This window comes from Paroedura picta, chromosome 5 (assembly GCF_049243985.1).
Source record: "Paroedura picta isolate Pp20150507F chromosome 5, Ppicta_v3.0, whole genome shotgun sequence".
Classification (NCBI taxonomy): domain Eukaryota; kingdom Metazoa; phylum Chordata; class Lepidosauria; order Squamata; family Gekkonidae; genus Paroedura; species Paroedura picta.
This window is the reverse complement of record NC_135373.1, coordinates 31325414-31346574: the sequence shown is the minus strand read 5'-3', so window position 1 is coordinate 31346574 and position 21161 is coordinate 31325414. Positions and strand designations below refer to the sequence as shown.

The window sequence follows — 21161 nt, the reverse complement described above, 5'->3', positions numbered from 1 at the left end:
TGGTTCTGCCTTATAAAAGGAGGTCAGTACTTCCCTGCAGCGCTAAAAATGTTTCAATATAAACTCTTAGCAAAAATTTTTATATGGTGTTCCTATCTGGGCCCAGAAAATCTCTCAACTTGAGTTCAGTTCTTCCTTCTTGCGATGCCTGCTCAGCATTCCTAAGTGCAGCTCCTATTTGATCGTCTGTTTAGAGACAGGTTTTACTTTAATGGCCTCCCAAACTTAGTTCCATGTGTTTAAATTCTGGTTACAAATAAATTACAGTGCCTCAGTAGGGAGTTTAATCTGTCTGATGCTAAATGACCGCTTCCTTTCACCTTGGTCAGCTGCAAACTAAAATCAGTGGGGCTTTTGCTGGATCAATGCAGAAACCTTGATGAACAATTAGCTTATAGCACAATAAAATCAGAGTCCTGCAGCACCTTTAAGACCAACGAAGATTTATTCAGGGCTTGAGCTTTCAAGTTCAAGTACTCTTCCTAAGACTATGAACTACCATCTGAGAGTGCTTACGCCTTGAAAACTCAAACCTTGAATAAATCTTTGTTGGTTTTAAAGATGCTACTGGACTCTGATTTTATTGTGCTACTTCAGACCAACATGGCCACCCATTTGAATCAGCTTATAGCATCATTGAGCAGGGAATCCTTGACACTATCAATCTATCATAACAGGAGTGCATAAAACCTGCTCCCCGATGACCTTTGATATCTCCCCTTCTGCGGGAAGAACACTGGATTATTTTTCATCACTGCCTTCTATGCCTTCTATGAAGAAGATGCTTTAAAGTCCCACGCTTGGAGAGACTCTGCACCCACTCAGCTAAACCACCAGAAATCTTGAAATTCTGCTGCAAGCTACAGAATCACCACAGAGAACATCTCCTGAATCCTTTAAAGAGAAGCGATGGCTCCCATGACACAAAGAAGTTTACTTATTTTATTCAAGATCGCCACCCTCAGATGACCAAAATTACTGCCTATTCACACTCCACGATAATGCCTCTTGACTGCTTGAGTCTGAATTTTGTTGGTTTTGATGGTTTACTCTCTTTTATGGATTAACTTTTATTGTTCGTTTTCCAGATATGCCAATAAAGGTATTGAATTTTCATTCGGGCTTACACCCAGAGAAGCATGCATAATGCTGCATAGGAGCAGGCTTTATGTCACTGAGGATCTTTTGAAGCAAATCTTAAGAGCAGGATGTACACGACCCTAGGTCTCAGCTACAATATGCAACCAAGTGGCCTGTGCAGTGTAATCGGCCTAGTTCAAACACTCCCTCTTTCTTTAGGACTATCAGTATCTGTGGCTTCAACTGTGGGGGGGAGACTCCCCAAGCAAGGAAAAGAGCTGTACAGGTTTACAGTATCCTGACAAGCAGAAAAACAACATAAGAAAGCAAAGGATGGAAGAAAATGTAGAGGAGCCCCTTTTATAATTAGAACTGGTTTTTGAGCATCATATTTAGGCCTAGAAGACTCCCATCAGCAGAGACTGACTGTTATTGGTAGAAATAAATAAGATGCCAAGGTCTATCACCTCAAGCAGGGGTAGTCAACCTGTGGTCCTCCAGATGTCCATGGACTACAAATTCATGGGAATTGTAGTCCATGGACATCTGGAGGTCCGCAGGTTGACTATCCCTGACCTCAAGCCTGAGCCTAACCCAGACAAAATCAGAGGGAAATATACCCATGAAATCCCTACAGACAAACTCTAAGCCCAATCCTCAACAATACATTCAAACATTCATTACAAGGTTGCTGGAATTTATTCTCCAGTCCCCACTGCAGGGCAGAGATGACTTTATTATCTGAAAAAAAGTAGTCTCTTTCATTTTAGGATTGAACTTGAACATCGGAAGAAAAGCCCCATTCTCTCAAATCCAGACATTTGGTTTAAATGCTGGAGTCCCAGTAGCCAGAAAGAGGAGAGTTTTCCAGGTCCTGAACCCCACACGGATGAGGTAGGAAAGCTCGAGGTTTTCTGTACGGAACACCCAGACATAAGTGCTAAAAGTACAAAGAGTCACATTCAAAGCTTCCACAAATTCAAGCAATGCTTCAGGATGTAGCAGGTTACTCTCCCCACTCAGGAACTGTTCCGTGACGAACAGGATTTTTGTAACGTTACATTCATCCCTCCCCCCAACGCAGTACCCCAAAAGGTTATTTCATTTTAAAATTCATGTCAGTGAATTGAATACGAGTTTTCCAGGAGCTTGTTTCGAATCAGGGGGAGAGCTACAATGTCGCTGATGCAGAATGGTGTGTTCGGAATGGATGTATTTTTATATAGAGATAGTTAAAAAAAAAAAACAACCCAGGAATTCGATTTTGGGTTACAAGCTCCTCCTGTAAGCCATCCGGCTTATTCCGATCAGTCTTGCTTGGACTCCTTGAGCGCTTGAAGTCTTTCTAACAGCGGAGGGTGAGAATAATGCCACATAGAAAAGAGCCAGTCTGAAACCGGGAAGCCCAAGTTATCTTTGTTCAACTTGATCAGCGCCGAGTATAAGTCTTGAGATTTCCCGAGATCCTTGGCAAAAGCATCCGCTTGAAATTCAAACCGTCTGCTTAACACTGTTAAACAAAAGGAGAGGACCTGTGGGAGAAACAGAAGGGGACTCGTGTGAAATTTCAGAACAATCTTCAAAGCCCCGCAAAACCATTTCCCTGTAATAATTCCACTGCATCTCATACCAAGACAAAACTTTATTAGACCATTAGCCAGGCCTGGTCTGGGCCCTAACAGGCTATAATCAGTCACAGCTAACAATCCCTACACAAGTCAAAAGCGAAACCAAAATGCTTTTACATTAAGGCAGGGGTAGTCAAACTGTGGCCCTCCAGATGTCCATGGACTACAATTCCCATGAGCCCCTGGCAGCGTTTGCACTAGAAGCAGTGAACAATTCACCATTGCCCACGATATAACAGTCCCACCCAAGAAGCTCAAGGATGAGTCCATAATTCTGACATCACCTGTTTTACCCTAAAAATCCCAATGTGAGTTGGACTAGGCTAAAACGAACATCCAGATGGATTATTTTATATGGGACCATCTCTCCCACTATGTCCCCCCACCAGCGTTATGGTCTAGCAAACAGAATCTGCTTAGGGTCACCAGCCCCACAGAAATAAAATTCACCCCAACCAGGGCCAGGGCCTTTTTGACTCTGGTCCCAGCCTGTTGGACTGCTGTGCTGAATGACATCAGAGCCCTGCGAGACCAAGGCATACCTGTTTCTTGCCTTGAACATTTATGGGGTCTTCATAAATCAGCCGTGATTTGACAGCAAAAAGAATTATTATAGCCTAAGCATCATGTAAAAAGGAAAGGAGTGGACAAAAACCACTTCCATATTCTCAAAGACCATTCAGCATTCTAGGAGAATGTGGTATGAATATACATTTTAAGTTGAACGTTTTTGGTTAAAGTCTCTGGTACCAGCACAGTTTGGAGAGTGGGAAGAAACCCATAAAGTGCCACGTGGAGTTTGACGTTGATGCCCAGCATGACGTTACCTCGTTATAAGGCGAGAAGATGAACTGAAAGATGATCAAGAGGCCTATCAGGGTCGGCTGAGTGTCGTAGAATCCAAACGCAGTGAAAAGCTCCTTCCGACCAATCAGGACCGCAAACAAGAAGAAGCACAAGAAGGAATTCATCTGGGGATGGGGGAGGGGTGGATGAAGAGAGAACCATACCCGTTAGCCGCCTTGCATACTGCTGGAGAAAGGCAGGGTTACAAATCTAATAAATAAGTCCGCCTTGTTCTTTTTCAATGATGCAAAATTACCCTGCCTTCAGAAGCAACCAGCCACTCAAGGACTCCTCCGGTAATGTTTAATGAAGTTGCAGCCCTCTGCGCATGCACATAAACTATGCTGAACCAAAAAACCTACTATAGTGGAAGCTCTGTACGCTCTGGAGCATGCATGAAGCTACAGTCTGAACCTTTACATCGTACAGCAGTGGTCCCCAGCCCGCGGCCTGCGGCCCAGTGCCGGGCCACGAAGGCCTTGGCGCCGGGCCGCGGCTTCCTCTCCCCGCCCCCCCCCACAGGAAAAAACTTCCCGGGCTGCAAGCTTGCGGCCCGGGAAGCTTCTTACTGCGGCAGGGGGGGGAGAGTGAATCAGGGCCGCGCCTGCGCACATGTGCCATGCATGGCCAAAATCGCGCACGCACGGCACTTTCGCGCATGCGCGAAAGTGCCACGCATGCACAATTTTGGCCGTGCATGGCACATGCGCAGCCGGGCCGCGCATGTGCGGGCGGGCAGTTGCCCTGCCGGTCCCCAGACTCAAAAAGGTTGGGGACCACTGTCGTACAGGACTCTGACTACTTGTGTTACTCTCCCATTCAGCCCACGACTTGGAACAGGAAACGCAATTAAAATATTAATGGGATTTAGCAGTCCGACAAAGCTATCACGACTAACAAATATGTTGCTTTTTGTCCGTTAGCAACTGCAAAACACCTGCCTCTGCAAAAAAAAAAAACGCTTTCCAATCAAACGAAATATCTATTCATCTCTAACCCCAGTTATTTACGAAGACTACGATCAATAGTATCACTGTGCTCTAATCCGCAAGCATATAATGTATCAGAGAATATGATGCCAAAGTACCTTCCTGTCATAAATGCTGAAAGACAGACATTTATATGGGCCAACATATATCATAATAGCAATAAATATTTAATTTCGAAACCGCCCCTTACTGTATGGGCTCTGAGTGGATAACAGCGACAAAACACGTTCAATAAAATCAGTTACAACAGTAAAATTACAATAATAGTAAAATTACCATAAAATACAATTTAAATCACAATAAAATACAATTTGAGGTTGACTCAGCCTTCCATCCTTCAGAGGTTGGTAAAATGAGTACCCAGCTTGCTGGGGGATAAACGGTAATGACTGGGGAAGGGAATGGCAAACCACCCCGTATTGAGTCTGCCATGAGAACGCTGGAGGGCATCACCCCAAGGGTCAGACATGACCCGGTGCTTGCACAGGGGATACCTTTACCTTTACAATTTAAAATCCCTTCCCCACTGCCTTCATGCCCTCTGCCAGCTACCCCAGACTGGAGTTGACACTACATAGGGGAAGCAAGGACGAGGAGACAGAGGGAGGTCCATAAAACTCAACCATAAGCTTGGTGGAAGCCATTTTCTAGGCTCTTCAGACATTTGACAGCTCCATCGGGGCCCAGATCTCAACAGATCCATCCTCAAAAACTGTTCTATATCTGGCCATCATTAAAGACCAAAAATACTCTGGGATCAACAAGGGGGCGTATTCCAATGATTCAAGAGATGAACCAATCCCTTGAGATCTTACAACAATGCTGTTAAATCCTAGCTTTTTCAAATGCCTTCTAATTAGGCAATATAAATCCTGACTCCCTAGTGTGCTTTAATACTTCAGTAACATTTAGACATTCAATCTTCTCTTCCAGGAGCCTGTCTCAGTCAGATTTAAAACTATTGCTCTTAACTACACTTAAAAGTCCCATCAGCAAAGGAGACCTCAAGAACTGTAATGTAAAATCCAGGCCCACTTCTTCAATGACTGTTCTCCAGTTTTCAGCGCTCGATATTATGCCGGTTATATTGTACAAGACTGATGTTTTTTCACAGTTCTTCATGGAAACTTGGGCTATGTTTTCTCTAGTGCTGTCTACCCATGCTGGATGCTGCCTAAACCAGGGGTAGTCAAACTGCGGCCCTCCAGATGTCCATGGACTACAATTCCCAGGAGCCCCTGCCAGCGAATGCTGGCAGGGGCTCCTGGGAATTGTAGTCCATGGACATCTGGAGGGCTGCAGTTTGACTACCCTTGGCCTAAACTATTTACTTTATTTACTTGACTTCCTGAGAACTTCATTTCCCAGAAGGTAGAGCAGGCAACTAGGAGGTCTGCAATTTGAGACTTGATTCTCACCAACAGGGAGGCACTGGTTGATGAGGTGGAAGTAGTGGGCATGCTTGATAGTAGTGACCATGTGATTTTGGAATTTACAATCTTGGGGAAGAGCAAAACTGTATGTAGTCAGACATATAGACTGGACTTCAGGAAAGCAAATTTTAGCAAACCTAAACATGCTGGGTAGAATCCAATGGTTAGAAAAACTTAAGGAGATGGGAGTTCAAGAAGGATGGATGCTTCTTAAAAGTGAAATAGTGAAGGCACAATCACAGACAATTCCCTTGAGTTTGGGAAAATGGGAGGAGCCTAAAGAAGCCAGGGTGGCAACATAAATAGCTTTCAAAATATAAAAAAGACTCATTTAAAAAATGGGCCTTATAACCAAGGTTGAATATAAACAAATAACCAATGTTTGTAGGAAAAGTGTTAGAAAAGCTCATGCTCAGTATGAGTTTGGACTATCGAGAAATGCTAAACGCAACAACAAAAATGGTTTGTTAGTCATGTTCGAAGTAAGAAAAAGACATGGTGGGACCATTGCAGGGACAGGAAATTGAAATTGTAATAGGCGATGGAGGGAACTGCTCAATTCCTACTTCTCTTCAGTCTTCTCTTGCAAAGGAAATCATGCTCAATGTGGCAAAATCATATCACATGATGAGGGCTGGGAGCTGCAGCCTAGGATCACTGAAGTCCATAAACACCTAGTTTGTTTAAATGAAACTAAGTCTTCTGGGCCAGATGAATCCCAGGATACTAAAAGACCTTGCAGATGTAATTTCTGAACCTCTGCCCATTATTTTTGACAATTCTTGGAGAACAGGTTAAGTGTCAGAAGATTGGAGGTGGGCAAATGTTGTCCCCATCTTCAAGAAGGCGAAGCATCTGGGTAACTACCTTATCAAAAGCAGCTACATAGAAAGAAAAAGAACTATTTGCTTTTAAGAGAGATCACAGTAAAAAAAAAAACAACTTGGGATGCAGTTGTTTTTTATATCCCGCTTTACACTGTCCGAAGGAGTCTCAAATTGGCTTACAATTGCCTTCCCTTTCCTCTCCCCACAACACACACCCTGTGAGGGAGGCGAGGCTGAGAGAGCCCTGATATTCCTGCTCAGTCAGAACAGCTTTATCAGTGCTTTGGGGAGCCCAAGGTCACCCAGCTGGCTGCACACAGGAGTGGGGAATCAAACTGGCTCGCCAGATTAAAAGCTGCCTCTCTTTAACCACTATACCACGCTGCCTCTATACATTCAGACTGGCCAGCAGCTCTCCACCGTCTCAGGCAGGAGTCTTTCACATCATTTGTTGCTTCCTCCTTTTAACTTGAGTTGCTGAGGATGGAACCTGGGATCTTCTGCATGCCAGGCAGACGTTCTACCACTGAGCCACGTTCCGCCCCCCGACATCCCTGGTGCTTCCCACTCACCTGGCTAATGACAATGTTCTTGATGGTGTGGCCAAGCTTCCAGTGCCCCAACTCGTGGCCCAGCACGGCCAAGACTTCTTCGTTTTTGCAACCTTGTTTCTTACTCTATATCAAAAGAAATTCTGCAATAAGCTGTCACTACATTGGCAAGAATGATTTTAAACAGAATAACGGAAGGGGGAAAAACAGAACACGTAGTTCAAGTTAGAGAAATATCAATAGTATAAACGTGAAATCCATTGAAAAATTAAATTGCTGTAATAAAGATCAACCTTGGGTTTTTCACTTCCACATTTCCAAATGCGTATGGGGTGGTCCCCTCCTTCATTTTACCCTCACAACAGCCTTGTAAGGTAGGCCAGCTGAAAAGGCAATGGGCCTAAGTTCACCTAGTGAGCTTGACTGGGGATTTGAACTGTCCCTCCCTAATCCCAGCCCTTTTAACCACTGTGCAATTACACTTGGATCCATCAACAGTTCCTCCTTCTTCCTGTGGACCTCTGGCTCCCTCCTGAAGCTGTTCTTGTCCCCTTTCCCCAACGCCACCATTTTGTGGGGCATTGTGAGATTTACTTATTTATAAAATTGGATTTATAAGGCTGCCCCTCTCGGCCCAGCCACCTTGGGGGTGGTGTATATCATAGTAGCTTTCGGCTTTTCTCAGGGTTTGAAAAACAGAGCTCTTCCATCAGGTCGATGGTTGAGGCCAGGGCGAAGTAAGGATCTGTGGGCCCCCCCAAAGGAGGGAAGGTATTCTACCATATTCTAACAATGGTGGCCAGCATTTCCCCCTAGTTCCAAATGGGGTGGATGGTTCACCGTCGTGTTCTTGCTGATATTTGTATTGTGTTAATTGTTGTGTTTTAGAGGGGTTTTTAAAGGGGATTTGTATTCTACTTATTTTATCTTGTAACCCACCATGAGCTGGCTTTGCCGCGAGTGGCGGGTAATAAATTCAAATAATAATAAAATAATAACTAAAATAATATAGAATAAAACAATTAAAATATCTAAAACAACATCTGTGTCCTTTACTGCCAAGCCTCTTCCACGAGGCTCTCCTATGGTTGATTGCCAAAGTAAAGATGTTACAAGAAAAAGCGTTGGGGGAGGTTCTCAGATGTTACTGGCAGCCGGGCCTCAACTACATGCCAGGTGGAGGAGCTCCGTCTTGCAGGCCCTACGGAACTGGGTAAGTTCCGATAGGGCCTGTGCCTCCTCTGGGAGACATTCTACCAGGTAGGGGCCAGGGCCAAACTGCCTGAACATAATGCTCTTTAAGGCAGTGGTCCCCAACCCCCGGTCTGGAGACCGGTACCGGTCCGTGGATCAGTCAATACCGGGCCACGGTTCCTCCTCGTCCTCCTCCCCAGCTGCTGCCTCGGGGGCTGCCCTGCCACTCTGCTGCCAGCTCACCTTTGGTGCTCTCCAGCGGCTGCCATGGCTGGGGCTGGCAACGCCCCCCAATGGGCAGTGGGAAGTTAGGGGTGCCGGCGGGAAAGCAAATGGAGCAGGGGCTCAGGCGGTGGCAACGTCCCTCGGCAAAAGATTACCCCCCCCCCCGGTCCTCAGTAAAATTGTCAAGCATTGACCGGTCCCCAGTGATAAAAAGGTTGGGGACCACTGCTTTAGGGGACATATATACAGAGGTATGCTGGGCCCGGACCACAAATGGCCTTAAGGGGATGGAGTGGAAGGGGGAGGCAGAGAATTCCTGCTCCTTAGGTCGAAATTCCTCCCATCCAAGAAAGTAACTCTCAGACAGTTGACAGCAACTGCCCTTGATCCTTACATAAGTCAGTAAACAGTGCTTTAAAGAGCAGGTATCCCATGCTGCCGTCCTGAGTTGGATCACTCAGACTAAACTGTTCTTGTCCGATTTTGGAAGCTAATCAAGGTCGGTCACGGTGAGGATTTGGATGGGAGACCTCCCAGGGCAAAATGAAAACCACCAAAACAGGGCGTCTCAAATTCCAGAAAAGCAGAAGCCACTGCTCTCCCCCAATAACAAATCTCACCTTCGCTTTCGCCTGCGTCTCTGCTTCTTCCCCGTTTCCTCCAGCCGCCTGGGACTCCGAAACAGCGTCCTCAGGACGTTCTTTGTTGAGTGCAGAATAATCCTCCAGGAGGGTATCAAAGAGGACAATGCGCTTATTCTTAAAGAAGCCATAAAAATATGCGTTGCTGTGGGAGGATCGCTTGGAACCTGCAGGAGGCGAGAGAGAACGGGAACTCACCACGCAAGCCGTCAAACACTTCCCAACATCCCAAGGCTGGGTTTCCCTTTATTCAAGTCAGGAACCTTCTTCACGGTTCACTTTAAGCAGATCTTGTAATCTTCCTAGTACCGAAACGCCATTTCCCTCAAGCGCACGCAGCTCTTAACACGCAACATTTTGTGGATCCGTCAACTGAAGTTTGAGTTCTCCAACAGCATCGACACGGCCTGAACCTGGGTTACTCTTAGGCGGGTTAATGGCCAATGACCCCTTGCCCCCCATGGTGGATAGTGGGCAAGTTTAGTTATATGTAGTCCACTGCTTCTGGACATCTTGTGAATTGTTTTGTAATTATGGAATAGTCCTGGTTTTTTTAGGTAAAGGTAAAGGTATCCCCCTGTGCAAGCACCAGGTCATGTCTGACCGTTGGGGTGACGCCCTCTAGCGTTTTCATGGCAGACTCAATACGGGGTGGTTTGCCAGTGCCTTCCCCAGTCATTACCGTTTAACCCCCAGCAAGCTGGGTACTCATTTTACCAACCTCGGAAGGATGGAAGGCTGAGTCAACCTTGAGCCGGCTGCTGGGATCGAACTCCCAGCCTCATGGGCAGAGCTTTCAGACTGCATGTCTGCTGCCTTACCACTCTGCGCCACAAGAGGCTCCTGGTTTTTTTAGGGGAATTTTATTGGGGCTTTTCTATATGTTGTAACCCACCACGAGCCATTGGGAGTGACGGGCTAGAAATCCAAATATAACAACAACCACAACATAACAATAACAAAAACAACAATCTATTTCTTCCAACAGATTAGCTGTTAAGTCGTTTAGAACCATAGAGTTGGAAGGGACCTCTTGGGTCATCTAGTCCAACCCCCTGCACTATGCAGGACACTCACAACCCTAGCGCTCATCCATTGTCACCTGCCACCCCCTTGAACCTTCACAGAATCAGCCTCTCCGTCAGATGGCTCTCCAGCCTCTATTTAAAAATCTCCAAAGATGGAGAACCCACCACCTCCCGAGGAAGCCTGTTCCCCTGAGAAACCGCTCTAACTGTCAGGAACTTCTTCTGGATGTTTAGACGGAATTTCTTTTGAATTTATTTCATCCCATTGGTTCTGGTCTGTCCCTCTGGGGCAATTTACTAGTGCAAGAGGAAGTAAAGCCCAGCCTGCCCAATTTAGTGACTTCCAAAATTTGCACCCTACTTTTCTGCCCTTTTCTGCAAGGAAGCTGACAATTTTAAAGAGTGGTATAATAATAACAACATATCCTAAAATAATTAAAACTGAAACATGTATTTAATACCACAGACAAACAGTAATTTAGAGCACAGGGCAGGAAGGAAGAAATTGAAGGGAAACTAGAACAGGGGAGTCAACTGCCACGTCCTCCTGCCTACAGCGGCTCGATCCCGCACCCCATGAATCTTGGCTGAAACACGGAAGCTTGAAGACTAACTAGAGACGGCTTTCTAAACCGACTGGCTCTGCCTGTATTCTTCAAAGCCTCACATGTAAAAAAGTTTCTGAGGTCAACAGCTAAAGGCTGCATCTTCGACAGCATCATTTCACCTAACTCGTGACACCCGCTTCCCTTCCCATGTGTCGTTATTACATTATATTTATTTATTTTATTTATTTGAATGTTTATACCGCCTATTCTTTGCAGCTCTGAGCGGTTTACACTGAACACTGTATAACTTCACATGGAACATTAGACAGCCTGTAACATCGTACAACTTCTAACAAAACATTATAACGGTTCAATACATAGTGTAATTTTCAATAAATAGATTTTATTGAGGCACACGGAATATCCGCTCAGCCGGGGGGGGCAGAGAGATCCTCAAAATAAATAAAACTCAAACTTGACTTAACTCAGATTCTGAGACCAGCCAAACTACACTTGCCCAATGCTACCTCTCACCTTCAACGACGTAAACTTTAGTCAGCGGGAAGTCTATATTCTTAGCCATGGCCTCGATCTGTTGTTTGAGCTCTCCTTCGGGGAGGGGAATGAATTTATCAAACAAAGGAGCAATGTAGTCGGCGTAGATGGTGACAAGAACCTACGAGAGAAGCAGAAGTGTTCAAACAGGGCCGTTTTTCTTCAGTTTATCCACGTTCCATGCTACAAACATCCACAGGGTCACAGAGCTGGTAGCGGCCACACAGCCCATCTAGTCCAGAACTTCCCAACTTTGGTGTCCACATCACTTAAAATGTGCTTTTAGAAAGGAGGCAGGGCTGGGCTTTTGCCCAGCAGGGATACTGATTTGACAATGCAGATTTAAAAGACATCCTTGTGAAACAGAACTTCTACTTGAATGGATGAGGAGCTTCTATTATAGAGTTATAGAGTCAACCTTGATCCCTGACATTTTATGGTTGGCTTTGCCTCCTGCAATAGCTGTTTTGTGAATGGGCCTAAGAATTCCAAGGGTTTCTATAAGTTCAAAAAGGTTGGGTCCTATTTGGTCCAAACTCCGGCTCAATGCAGGATCAGCCTAAAGCATCCCTGACAAGTGCTTGTCCAAGGGCTGCTGGAAGTCCACTGGAGGCTATCCAAAGGCTACCCTCCACAAAGTTCTTCCCTTAATAGGATTAAGTTAGCTTGGTGTAGTGGCCCTCCAGATGTGCCAGCTGGCAGGGGCTCATGGGAATTGTAGTCCGTGGACATCTGGAGGGCTGCTGTTTGACTACCCCTGGACTAAACTGTCAGACTAGGCTCTGGGAGATCCAAGTTCAAATCCTCCCTATGACACAAATCCTGCTGGGGATCAAGGGGGAGTCACTCCCTCCATATAACCTACCAAGCAGGGTTGCAATGCGGACAAAACAGAAGAAATGAAAACAATGTACGTATCACTGAACCCTTCAGAGGGAGGGTAGGAAAAATGGTACTGAATATATGAATGGAAATAAATCTGTATCCAAGACATCTCTTTTCCAGTCACTAAATCAAGGTCCAGAATTCCCCTTCAATTTTGAGGCTGTGAAGTGGGCGATGCAGATTCACTGATGGTCTCTTTTGGATGGGACAAGAGACATATTCCATCTTGCAAAAGACATTAACAACCCCTCCGCATCAAACTCAATCTTTCAATATTCTTTGAAGAACACACAGAAGAAGTGTCTAGGTTATGGACAGGTTGGATTTGAATCTAACCGTTTTAGTAATTCATTATTATAGACCTCTGGCATTAATGTTTTAAAACCCAGAATACTAGAAGCTATTGTCAATTATCCAGAATCACAGAACATACAGTTGGAAGGGGCCATACAAGCCATCTAGTCCGACCCCCTGCTCTGTGCAGGACCAGCCTAAAGCATCCAGGATAAGTATCTGTCCAACATCTGCATGAAGCCTGCCAGTGAAGGGGAGCTCACCACTTCCTTAAGCATCTGATTCCCCAGCTGAACTACTCTGACTGTGAAATTTCCCCCTCTGATATCGTTCCCCACATAGCTTAAACCCATTACTGCGGGTCCTCTCCTCTGCTGCCAACAGGAACCTTTCCCTGCCCTCCTTCAAGTGACAACCCTTCAAATTCTTAAAGACAGCAATCGCGTCCCCTCTCAACCTCCTCTTCTCCAAGCTGAACGTTCCCAATCCCTCAGCCTTTCCTCACAGCGCTTGTCCCCCAGGCCCCGGATCATTCTTGTCACTCTCCACCCAGACTGTAGTGGAGCTTTTTCACATCACCTGCTACCTGATCCTTTAAAACTGGCGATGCTGGGAAATGAACCTGGGATGCTCTGTATGCCAAATCAAATGCGCTACCACTGAGCCATGACCTCTCCCTGAGCTTAGGATGACTACTGCCCAAAATACTCCACGCCAGAGGTAGTGCTCAAAATTACTGGCAGTAAAAACACACAAATAGCTCAGACCAAGTCAGCCCAGCCATATCCGTACAAGACAACCCAGAAAGGCCACAGCCATTTGGACTAGAATGCTGCGCATTCCACAGATAAGCTGTGAATGACAGAAATGGTCTTCTTCCTATTTTAACAGAATTGCGTATTCAACAAATCTGGGCACGGCAAAGAACAAGCAGCAAAATACTCACCAAAGAAACCACTAACGTGAAAAGCCACGCGTAGATGAAGAAATAGTCTCCCCCGATTTTAATAATGTAAAGCAAAAGCGCCGTCACGGGCAACAGGATGCACTGAGTCACGACAAACTTCTTGATGGCGTCTTTAAAAAAGAATCCCAGAGTCTGCGAAAAGGCAGGAAAAAAGAAACAGCTTTGATTTAGATACGGCGTTTTGAAGCTAGCCGAAGGAATGCTGCAGTTTCAAGGAAGCCAGTTAAAAACCTGACTGGGCCTGGATTCAAGGAAGAGCCATCGGTTGTCAGGATTGGTAGTAAGTTACAGCACAGTAAAAAAAAAAAAGCCCAATTAGTTATCCCAGCAATACTACAAAACAGGGGTAAGTCAACCTATGGTCCTCCAGATGTCCATGGACTACAAATCCCATGAGCCCCAGCCAGCAAATGCCGGCAGGGGCTCATGGGAATTATAGTCCATGGACATCTGGAGGACCACAGGTTGATTATCCCTGCTACAAAAGACAGAAACTTCCCTGCTGCCCACAGGATAGGGGCCCGTCATTTATCCTCTTTCAAAATGACTCTCAATGAAAATGTGGCAACGCAGCACCGTTTTGCCACCTTTGCCAAGCTAAACCACTAGCGCTCTACTAGGCCACTGTGATCCATGGGACCATCACCTCTAGGTTGGATTACTGTAACTCACTCTACATGGGCCTTCCCTTATCCCTGCTCCAGAAACTGCAACTGGCCCAAAATGCGGCTGCCCAGGTCCTTACTCAAAACCATGGGAGACACTGATTCTCCGGCAGCTGCATTGGCTTCCTGTTGAATTCCAGATCAGGTTTAAGGTGCTAGTATTAACCTTTAAGGCTATACGCGGTCTGGGTCCGGTGTACCTAAGGGACTGCCAATTTGAGTATGTCCCCAACGAGCATTACGCTCAGCCAACAGCAACAGGCTGGTGATCCCCTGCCCCAAAGAACGACATCTGGCCTTGACCAGGGCCAGGACCTTCTCAGCCTTGGCTTTAGCTAGACGGAATGAGCTCCCAAGCAAGAGCAGGGCACTGTCAGAACTTCAGCAGTTCCGCGGGGCCTGTGAAATGGAGCTCTCCTGCCAAGCCTTTGGTTGAGGCCAGAGCAACTACTAGATGCTGTACCGTAGCAGATACTTACGGGCCTTCCCTTTTACATATCCCATCTACTTCTCCACTGTAACATTGTTAATTGCTCCCGAGTCAACTGGAGGCACCTACACTCTAGTGTGGTGGAACTTTGTTAAGGTCATCAGCCTCTGGATTTCACTATTTTAACTGTAATTGTTGTATTGTTTATAGCTACTCTATTTATTGTAATCGTAAGAACGCCGTTAGCCACCCCAAGACACAAGTGAGGGGCAGGATGGAAATAAAAACACCTGTGCCAGACCAACACACAAAGAAACAGATTTTTACTGTTTACAGGAATCAACGCCGCAGCATGGAAGAAAACTTATAATCATTTGGAAGCTAGGCTTGGCCATTCCACCCTACCTGTTGATTGAAGCCGTGTTTTTCCTCTATGACGAAGGTATTATAGAGGCTCCAGGGGAGGCCTGTGGCTGCGCTGAAAAGCGTAGCAAGCAGCAAGAAGACCAGGGACTGGATGATCTAGGAGGGGACAAACAGAAACCGTGAGCAGGAACTTGTTGCATGCTAATTTAGACACACGCACAATGTGCCTAAACTTCTGGATGGATTCCAGGTTACCCCAAAGGGCATGGCCAGCTGTGTAGGTCTCTGTGTACTCTTGACAGGCCTGCTGCATCATCTTCCCTTCTCCTCTGCCAGGGCTGCCAGCTCTGGGTTGGAAAATACCTGGAGATGTTGGGGGTGGAGTCTGAGGACAGCATTTGGGGAGGAGAGGGACTTCAGTGGGGGGTAATGCCATAGAGCAGGGGTAGTCAACCTGTGGTCCTCCAGATGTGCATGGACTACAATTCCCATGAGCCCCTGCCAGCAAGCGCTGGCAGGGGCTCATGGGAATTGTAGTCCATGCACATCTGGAGGACCACAGGTTGACTACCCCTGCCATAGAGTCCACCCGCCAAACCAGCCATTTCCCGCAGGTGAATCACCTGGAATCTCCAGCCCCACCTGGAGCTTGGAAACCCTATCCCCGCACACACGTTGCAGATGGAATGGGATGCAATCTGACCACACACCAAAAACAGATGATGGCTCCAAAGGTCCCTTGGGGACAATCTGGTACCTGGAGGTAGGGCAGTGATTCTCTTGCATTCTTCTTTCTCCTTTGCCCCCAAGCAGGAGACCAGACAGGTATCATCAGTCAGTAGCAATTCTTCTTCTGCTGGTCTACAGGCCAGCACTAATGGCCTGAGCATACTAACCCCTGAAGGGGTTGCCATGCCGGGATTATGTCCTTTTCTTCCCTCTGTTCCACCCTAGGGATTGGATCTGGACATTTTCTAATGGCAGGATGGGATTTTCCTGACTCCCCCTCCGCAAAGCAACCTACTGACATCTACAAAGTACTGCTCCTGAGTAATAGATTCAGGTCCAGTAGCACCTTAGAGACCAATGAGATTTTTTGGGTATGAGGTCTCATGGCTCAAAGCTCCGTTTGTCAGGTCATAAGGAAGGTATCTGATGAAGGGAGCTTTGACTCTTGAAAGCTTGTACTGCCAAGCTTGTACTCCCAAATTTCTGTTGGTCTCTAAAGGTGCTACTGGACTCGAAACAACCCGGCCTAGATCCCTACCAATCTGCAGTCACGTATAGGAGTGGAAGGATTATCCAGCATGGGGTAGTTAATATACAGATGCTCAATAAAATCTAAGGGCTAACCTCGTACTCTGGTCCAAAGCCGGCGTATTCAGAGATCTCCCCAGATACAGACCATAGGAAAGGAATTCCTCCGCACAGCAGAATCACCTGTAAAGTAAACCCAAAGAGTCACGCAACATGTTGGCACAAAGTTAAAGCATCTCGAAAAGAAGAATGTAACTGAGCCTTCGCCATTTCGTCTTTGTCCAGTTGAGGACTCCGTAGAGGAAGGCAATGGCAAACCACCAAGTGCTTCTCTCTTGCCTTGAGAATTCTGTGGTCATCACAAGTCCGCTGCAACCTGAAGACACTTCACATGCCCATTCTGGCTCCAGGGGCTCTGCACAGCCAAAACCCATTCCAAGGCCTATGCACAAGCTGCGCAAACACGGAACAATCTGAACGCTTCTGTGCCGTACCACCAGCCAAGGTTTGTTAAAAATTATTTTGACAGCGTCTAACTGAGCCAAGCCACAAAGGAAGACAAGATGCCCCTTATCCGTGGAGGCTCGAGTCACCAGAATAGCAAAGCTGGCATTTTACCATCTTCATCAAAACTAGGCTACTAGTGCCCTACCTGGCTACTAGCCCCAGACCACCTAGCTTAGGTTAAAAACCCTTTCTCACTAGAAGAAGAAGAGTTTGTTCTTATATGGCAGTTTCTCTAACCGAAGGAGTCTCAAAGTGGCTTACAATTGCCTTCCTTTTCCTTTCCCCACAACAGATGCCCTGTGAGGGAGGGGAGGCTGAGAGAGCCCTGATATTACTGAAGAATAAGAATTGGTTCTTATATGCCGCTTTTCTCTACCTGAAGGAGTCTCAAAGTGGCTTACAGTCAGCTTTCCTTTCCTCTCCCCACAACAGGCACCCTGTGAAGTGGGTGAGGCTGAGAGAGCCCTGATATCACTGCTCGGTCACAACAGCTTTATCAGTGCTGTGGTAAGCCCAAGGTCACCCAGTTTGTTGCATGCAGGGGAGCATGGAATCAAGCCCGGCTCACCAGATTAAATGTCCCCACTCCTAACCACTGCACCGAGCTGAATCTCTTGGAAAAGCTGTTTTATTTCAACATAAGAACACACACACACACAAAGGTGTAATAAATACTCACAGTGCCCTCTACCTCTGAATAGAGGCCTGACCAAAAGCTGAAAGCACTTTTATCCAGTTGATAAAGGCGAGATTTTTCAAACGTTTCCACATCCATTATCTGTCCCAGCTCCAATGGGACGTGAGTGGTCGTCTTGTACACAGTCCTCTGAAATATTTTAAACATGATTACCCAATGCTTATTTATACACGACAACCCTTTTGCCAAATAGTCAGAAACTTAGGAGTAACTTCTAGGCATTAAAATAAAAATGCCTGGAAGCTGGGAAGGAGTCTGGCTTGAGTCAAAGAACATTTGTCAAGGCCCGTTTTGCAGCTTGTCAGAGTGTCAAATTTATGTCGCTGGCAGCTATGACAAATTTCTATGAGGTAAGTTTGCTTTAAGAAGCCATTGGGAAAGACACACCACTAAATCTTCTACACCATCTGTGTCTTGGTTTGAACTCTGCCATTATTAGAGGTAGACTTCACACCCTGAACTTGGAGGGAGGGGAGCCAAATTGTCTAACCGGCAGACTGTTTACAGCTCTTCATTTTAAACCCACGGTTCTAAAGACACTTTATAGTTCTAAAGACATTGCATAGAGCAGAGTAGGATTCTGAGTAGACTTGCTCAAGATTGTGGCCTTCAATACCCTATAAGTAAGCGAAGAATTGAGATCCAAGAACTCTGTGTGTGAGTTATATATAAATAGGAGTGGAGCTCGCTTTAAAAATGGACTGGGAGGCGGCAGCAGGCCCGCCCTGGCCAGCTCTTTCCATGGGAGGCTGAGAGCTGGTGACAAGCACCCCCCATTCTGCCAGCTCTTGCTGCGTGGTGCACTGGAACTTCTTGGACTCAGCTGCAGCCCCCCTTCTTCTCTTCTTTGATAATGGCTCAAGGTCCCTCAGTGAGCTTCCCTGGCAAGGTCAGGATTCAAACCTGTGCCTAGCTAGGTCCCCAGTTTACACTTACCAATATACCACATTGGCTCTGAACTCTGACTGAGGAAAGCATATGCAATAAGAAGTTTTGTTAGTCTTGGAAATGCCACTAAATTTCTGTTAATCTTGAAAAGAAAACCCCACACAAACCCTTGGTTTAAGCATACATTTTAGCAAAATAGGAATTGGCCAAAAACACAAGAAGAGGGTCTGCAAACACATGTGTACAATCCCACTCGTCTCAAAGAGTAGGGGTTTGCTGGCTCCAGTTTGGAAAATTCCTTGAGATTTGGGGGGTGCTGCCAGGGGATGGGGGAGAGGAGGGGTATCAGCACGTTTTACTGCCCGAGTCCATTTCCAATCAAGCCACTTTCGCCATGGGAACTGATCTTTGTAGCCTGGAGATCAGTCATAATCTCGGAAGACTTCTAGACACCACCTGCTGGTTGGCAACCATCCTATCAGGGAGGAAGGAATGACTAGCATTTGGTGTACTGAGTAAGGGCTGCTGCAGCCCCATGGAGAGGCAATGCCCACACTGTGGTTTCCTTCCTTTCCACCAAAAAGGAGAGCAGCTACATATCTGGGTATGAGAATAGACATGTTGGTCTGCAATACAACAGTTAGGACTTTATGGACCAGGGATTCCCAACCAGGGTTCCAGGAAACCCAGGGGTTTTGCGGCCTTTCCCAGAAGTTCAGATGGCCACCGATATCACTAGACGTCGCCACTAGAGGTCACTGGAGCCTACCCTACAGACCTGTCTCTTTCTCCACAACAGAAGTGGTAAACGCTGGCAGGGGCTCATGGGAATTGTAGTCCATGGACATCTGGAGGACCACAGGTTGACTACCCCTGTATCGATTGACTGGTTAGCTCAGGCATCTGACTTCTGTGCCCACTTCTCTGAATAGGTATGTCACCACTTCCGAGGTTCCTCAAAGCCTGAAAAATATTTCAGGGGTTCCTCCACATTCAAAAGGTGGGGAAAGGCTATTATAGACCAAGGCCAATAAAATCAGAGACCAGTAGCACCTTTAAGACCAATAAAGATTTATTCAAATCTTTGGTCTTAAAGGTGCTACTGGAGTCTGATTTTATTGTGCTACTTCAGATCAACACGGCTACTCATTTGAATAGACCAAGGAGTGTTTCAGAATAAGCTGTGGTCCGAAATGGGAGATTAGTGTCTTTTTATCCTAGTCAGAATGTGAGAGGGGTAAAGAATGCTTGAAAGGGGTGCAGTGGTATAAAGCGTTTTTTTTTTTTTTACAAGCATTTGATACAGAAAGTGGCCATAAGGCTGCCAGTCTCCAGGTGGTGACTGGAGATCATTACAGTCTGTCTTTAGGATAGGGAGATCAGCTCCTCTGGAGAAAATGAACAAATTTAAAGTCCAGTGGCACCTTTAAGGCCAATGACGTTTTACTCAAAGCGTGAGCTTTGAGGGGGTGGTTTCTCCATCTTAGGAGATTTTTAAACAGAGACTGGATAGCCATCTGACAGAAAGGCTGATTCTGTGAAGGCTCAAGGGGGTGGCAGGTGACAGTGGATGAACTTGTGAGTGTCTTGCATAGTGCAGGGGGTTGGACTAGATGACCCAGGAGGTCCCTTCCAATTCTATGATTCTATGACCTTTCGTATGTATGCAGTCTTCTCCCAAGAGCAAGCTCCTTCCCTGCTGTTCAGCAGGCGAGAGACCAAAACCCAAAGACCAAGAGCCTGCGGTACAGCAGGGAAGGAGCTTGCTCTTGGGAGAAGACTGTGCATGCACACAAAAGCTTGAATAAAACTTGGCTGGCCTTAAAAGTGCCCCTGGACTCTCAATTTGTTCTGCTGCTTCAGACCAGCACGGCTACCTTTGGAAGGTAGACTATATGGCATTTTATCCCAGAGAGGTTCCCCTCCAGGCCCCACCCCCAAAATCTGGGGAAAGACCCCTTTTTTCTGCAGCAGACACCCTCACGGGGGAGCAAGGCACGAGGACGCCGGTGGGGCAGATCCCTGAGCAAACCTGCAAAGATGGGGAGGCCAGGAAATGGAGCGCGGGGGTGGGTGGGTGGGGAGGGGGCGCTGAGATCTGGCACAGGGAAGGGGAGGAAGGGGAAAAGATCCGACCTGCCGCCAGGCGAGCAGCGCCTCCCACAGGTAGACGGTCCAGGAGAAGAGCAGCACCGAGCCAAAGATCCGCGTCTCCAGCGGGGTCTCGGCCCAGAGGGCGCCCAGCAACGGCACCGCCATGGCCCGGGCACCGTCCACGCCAGCCCAGCCGGCGCCTCTCCCTCCTCGGCCGCGCCTGCTCCTTTGGCCTCGGCCGGCGTCCGCCTGCGATGACGACGCCAACCCCAACCCCGCCCAGCCCGGCTCGGCTTCCGGTTTCGGTGCGCCGAGCAAAAGCCTCCGCCCGGCCCCGCCGCCGCCTGCTTGGTTGTTCCGGTGCGTCCCCGGCGCCCCCTGTGGACAGCGGGCGGAGAAGCCAAGCGCGCCACCCACGCGGCGCCTGCATTGGGGCCAACCCGAGGAGACGTCGCCGAGTCCCGGGATTCTCCATCAGGCCGCTGATAGGAAACCAAAAGAAGGGCGGGGGGGGGGGGTGGAGCAGGTTTTAAGGGCAATGAGGTTAAGCCCGATTCATTCAGTCC

The 21161-nt window shown here is 47.0% G+C and overlaps 1 protein-coding gene across 1 annotated transcript; it reads right to left on the bottom strand.

Moving 5' to 3' along the window:
* Positions 1–1768: 1768 nt before the first annotated feature.
* Positions 1769–20873, bottom strand: ZMPSTE24 (zinc metallopeptidase STE24). The gene is made up of 10 exons (XM_077337089.1): positions 20638–20873; positions 17596–17742; positions 16506–16592; positions 15192–15308; positions 13671–13823; positions 11525–11666; positions 9394–9581; positions 7376–7480; positions 3536–3679; positions 1769–2612 (listed from the first exon to the last, which is right to left on the bottom strand). The coding sequence occupies exons 1-10, from the start codon at positions 20758–20760 to the stop codon at positions 2388–2390; spliced, it is 1431 nt and encodes a 476-aa protein (XP_077193204.1). The 5' UTR covers positions 20761–20873; the 3' UTR covers positions 1769–2387.
* Positions 20874–21161: the final 288 nt, after the last annotated feature.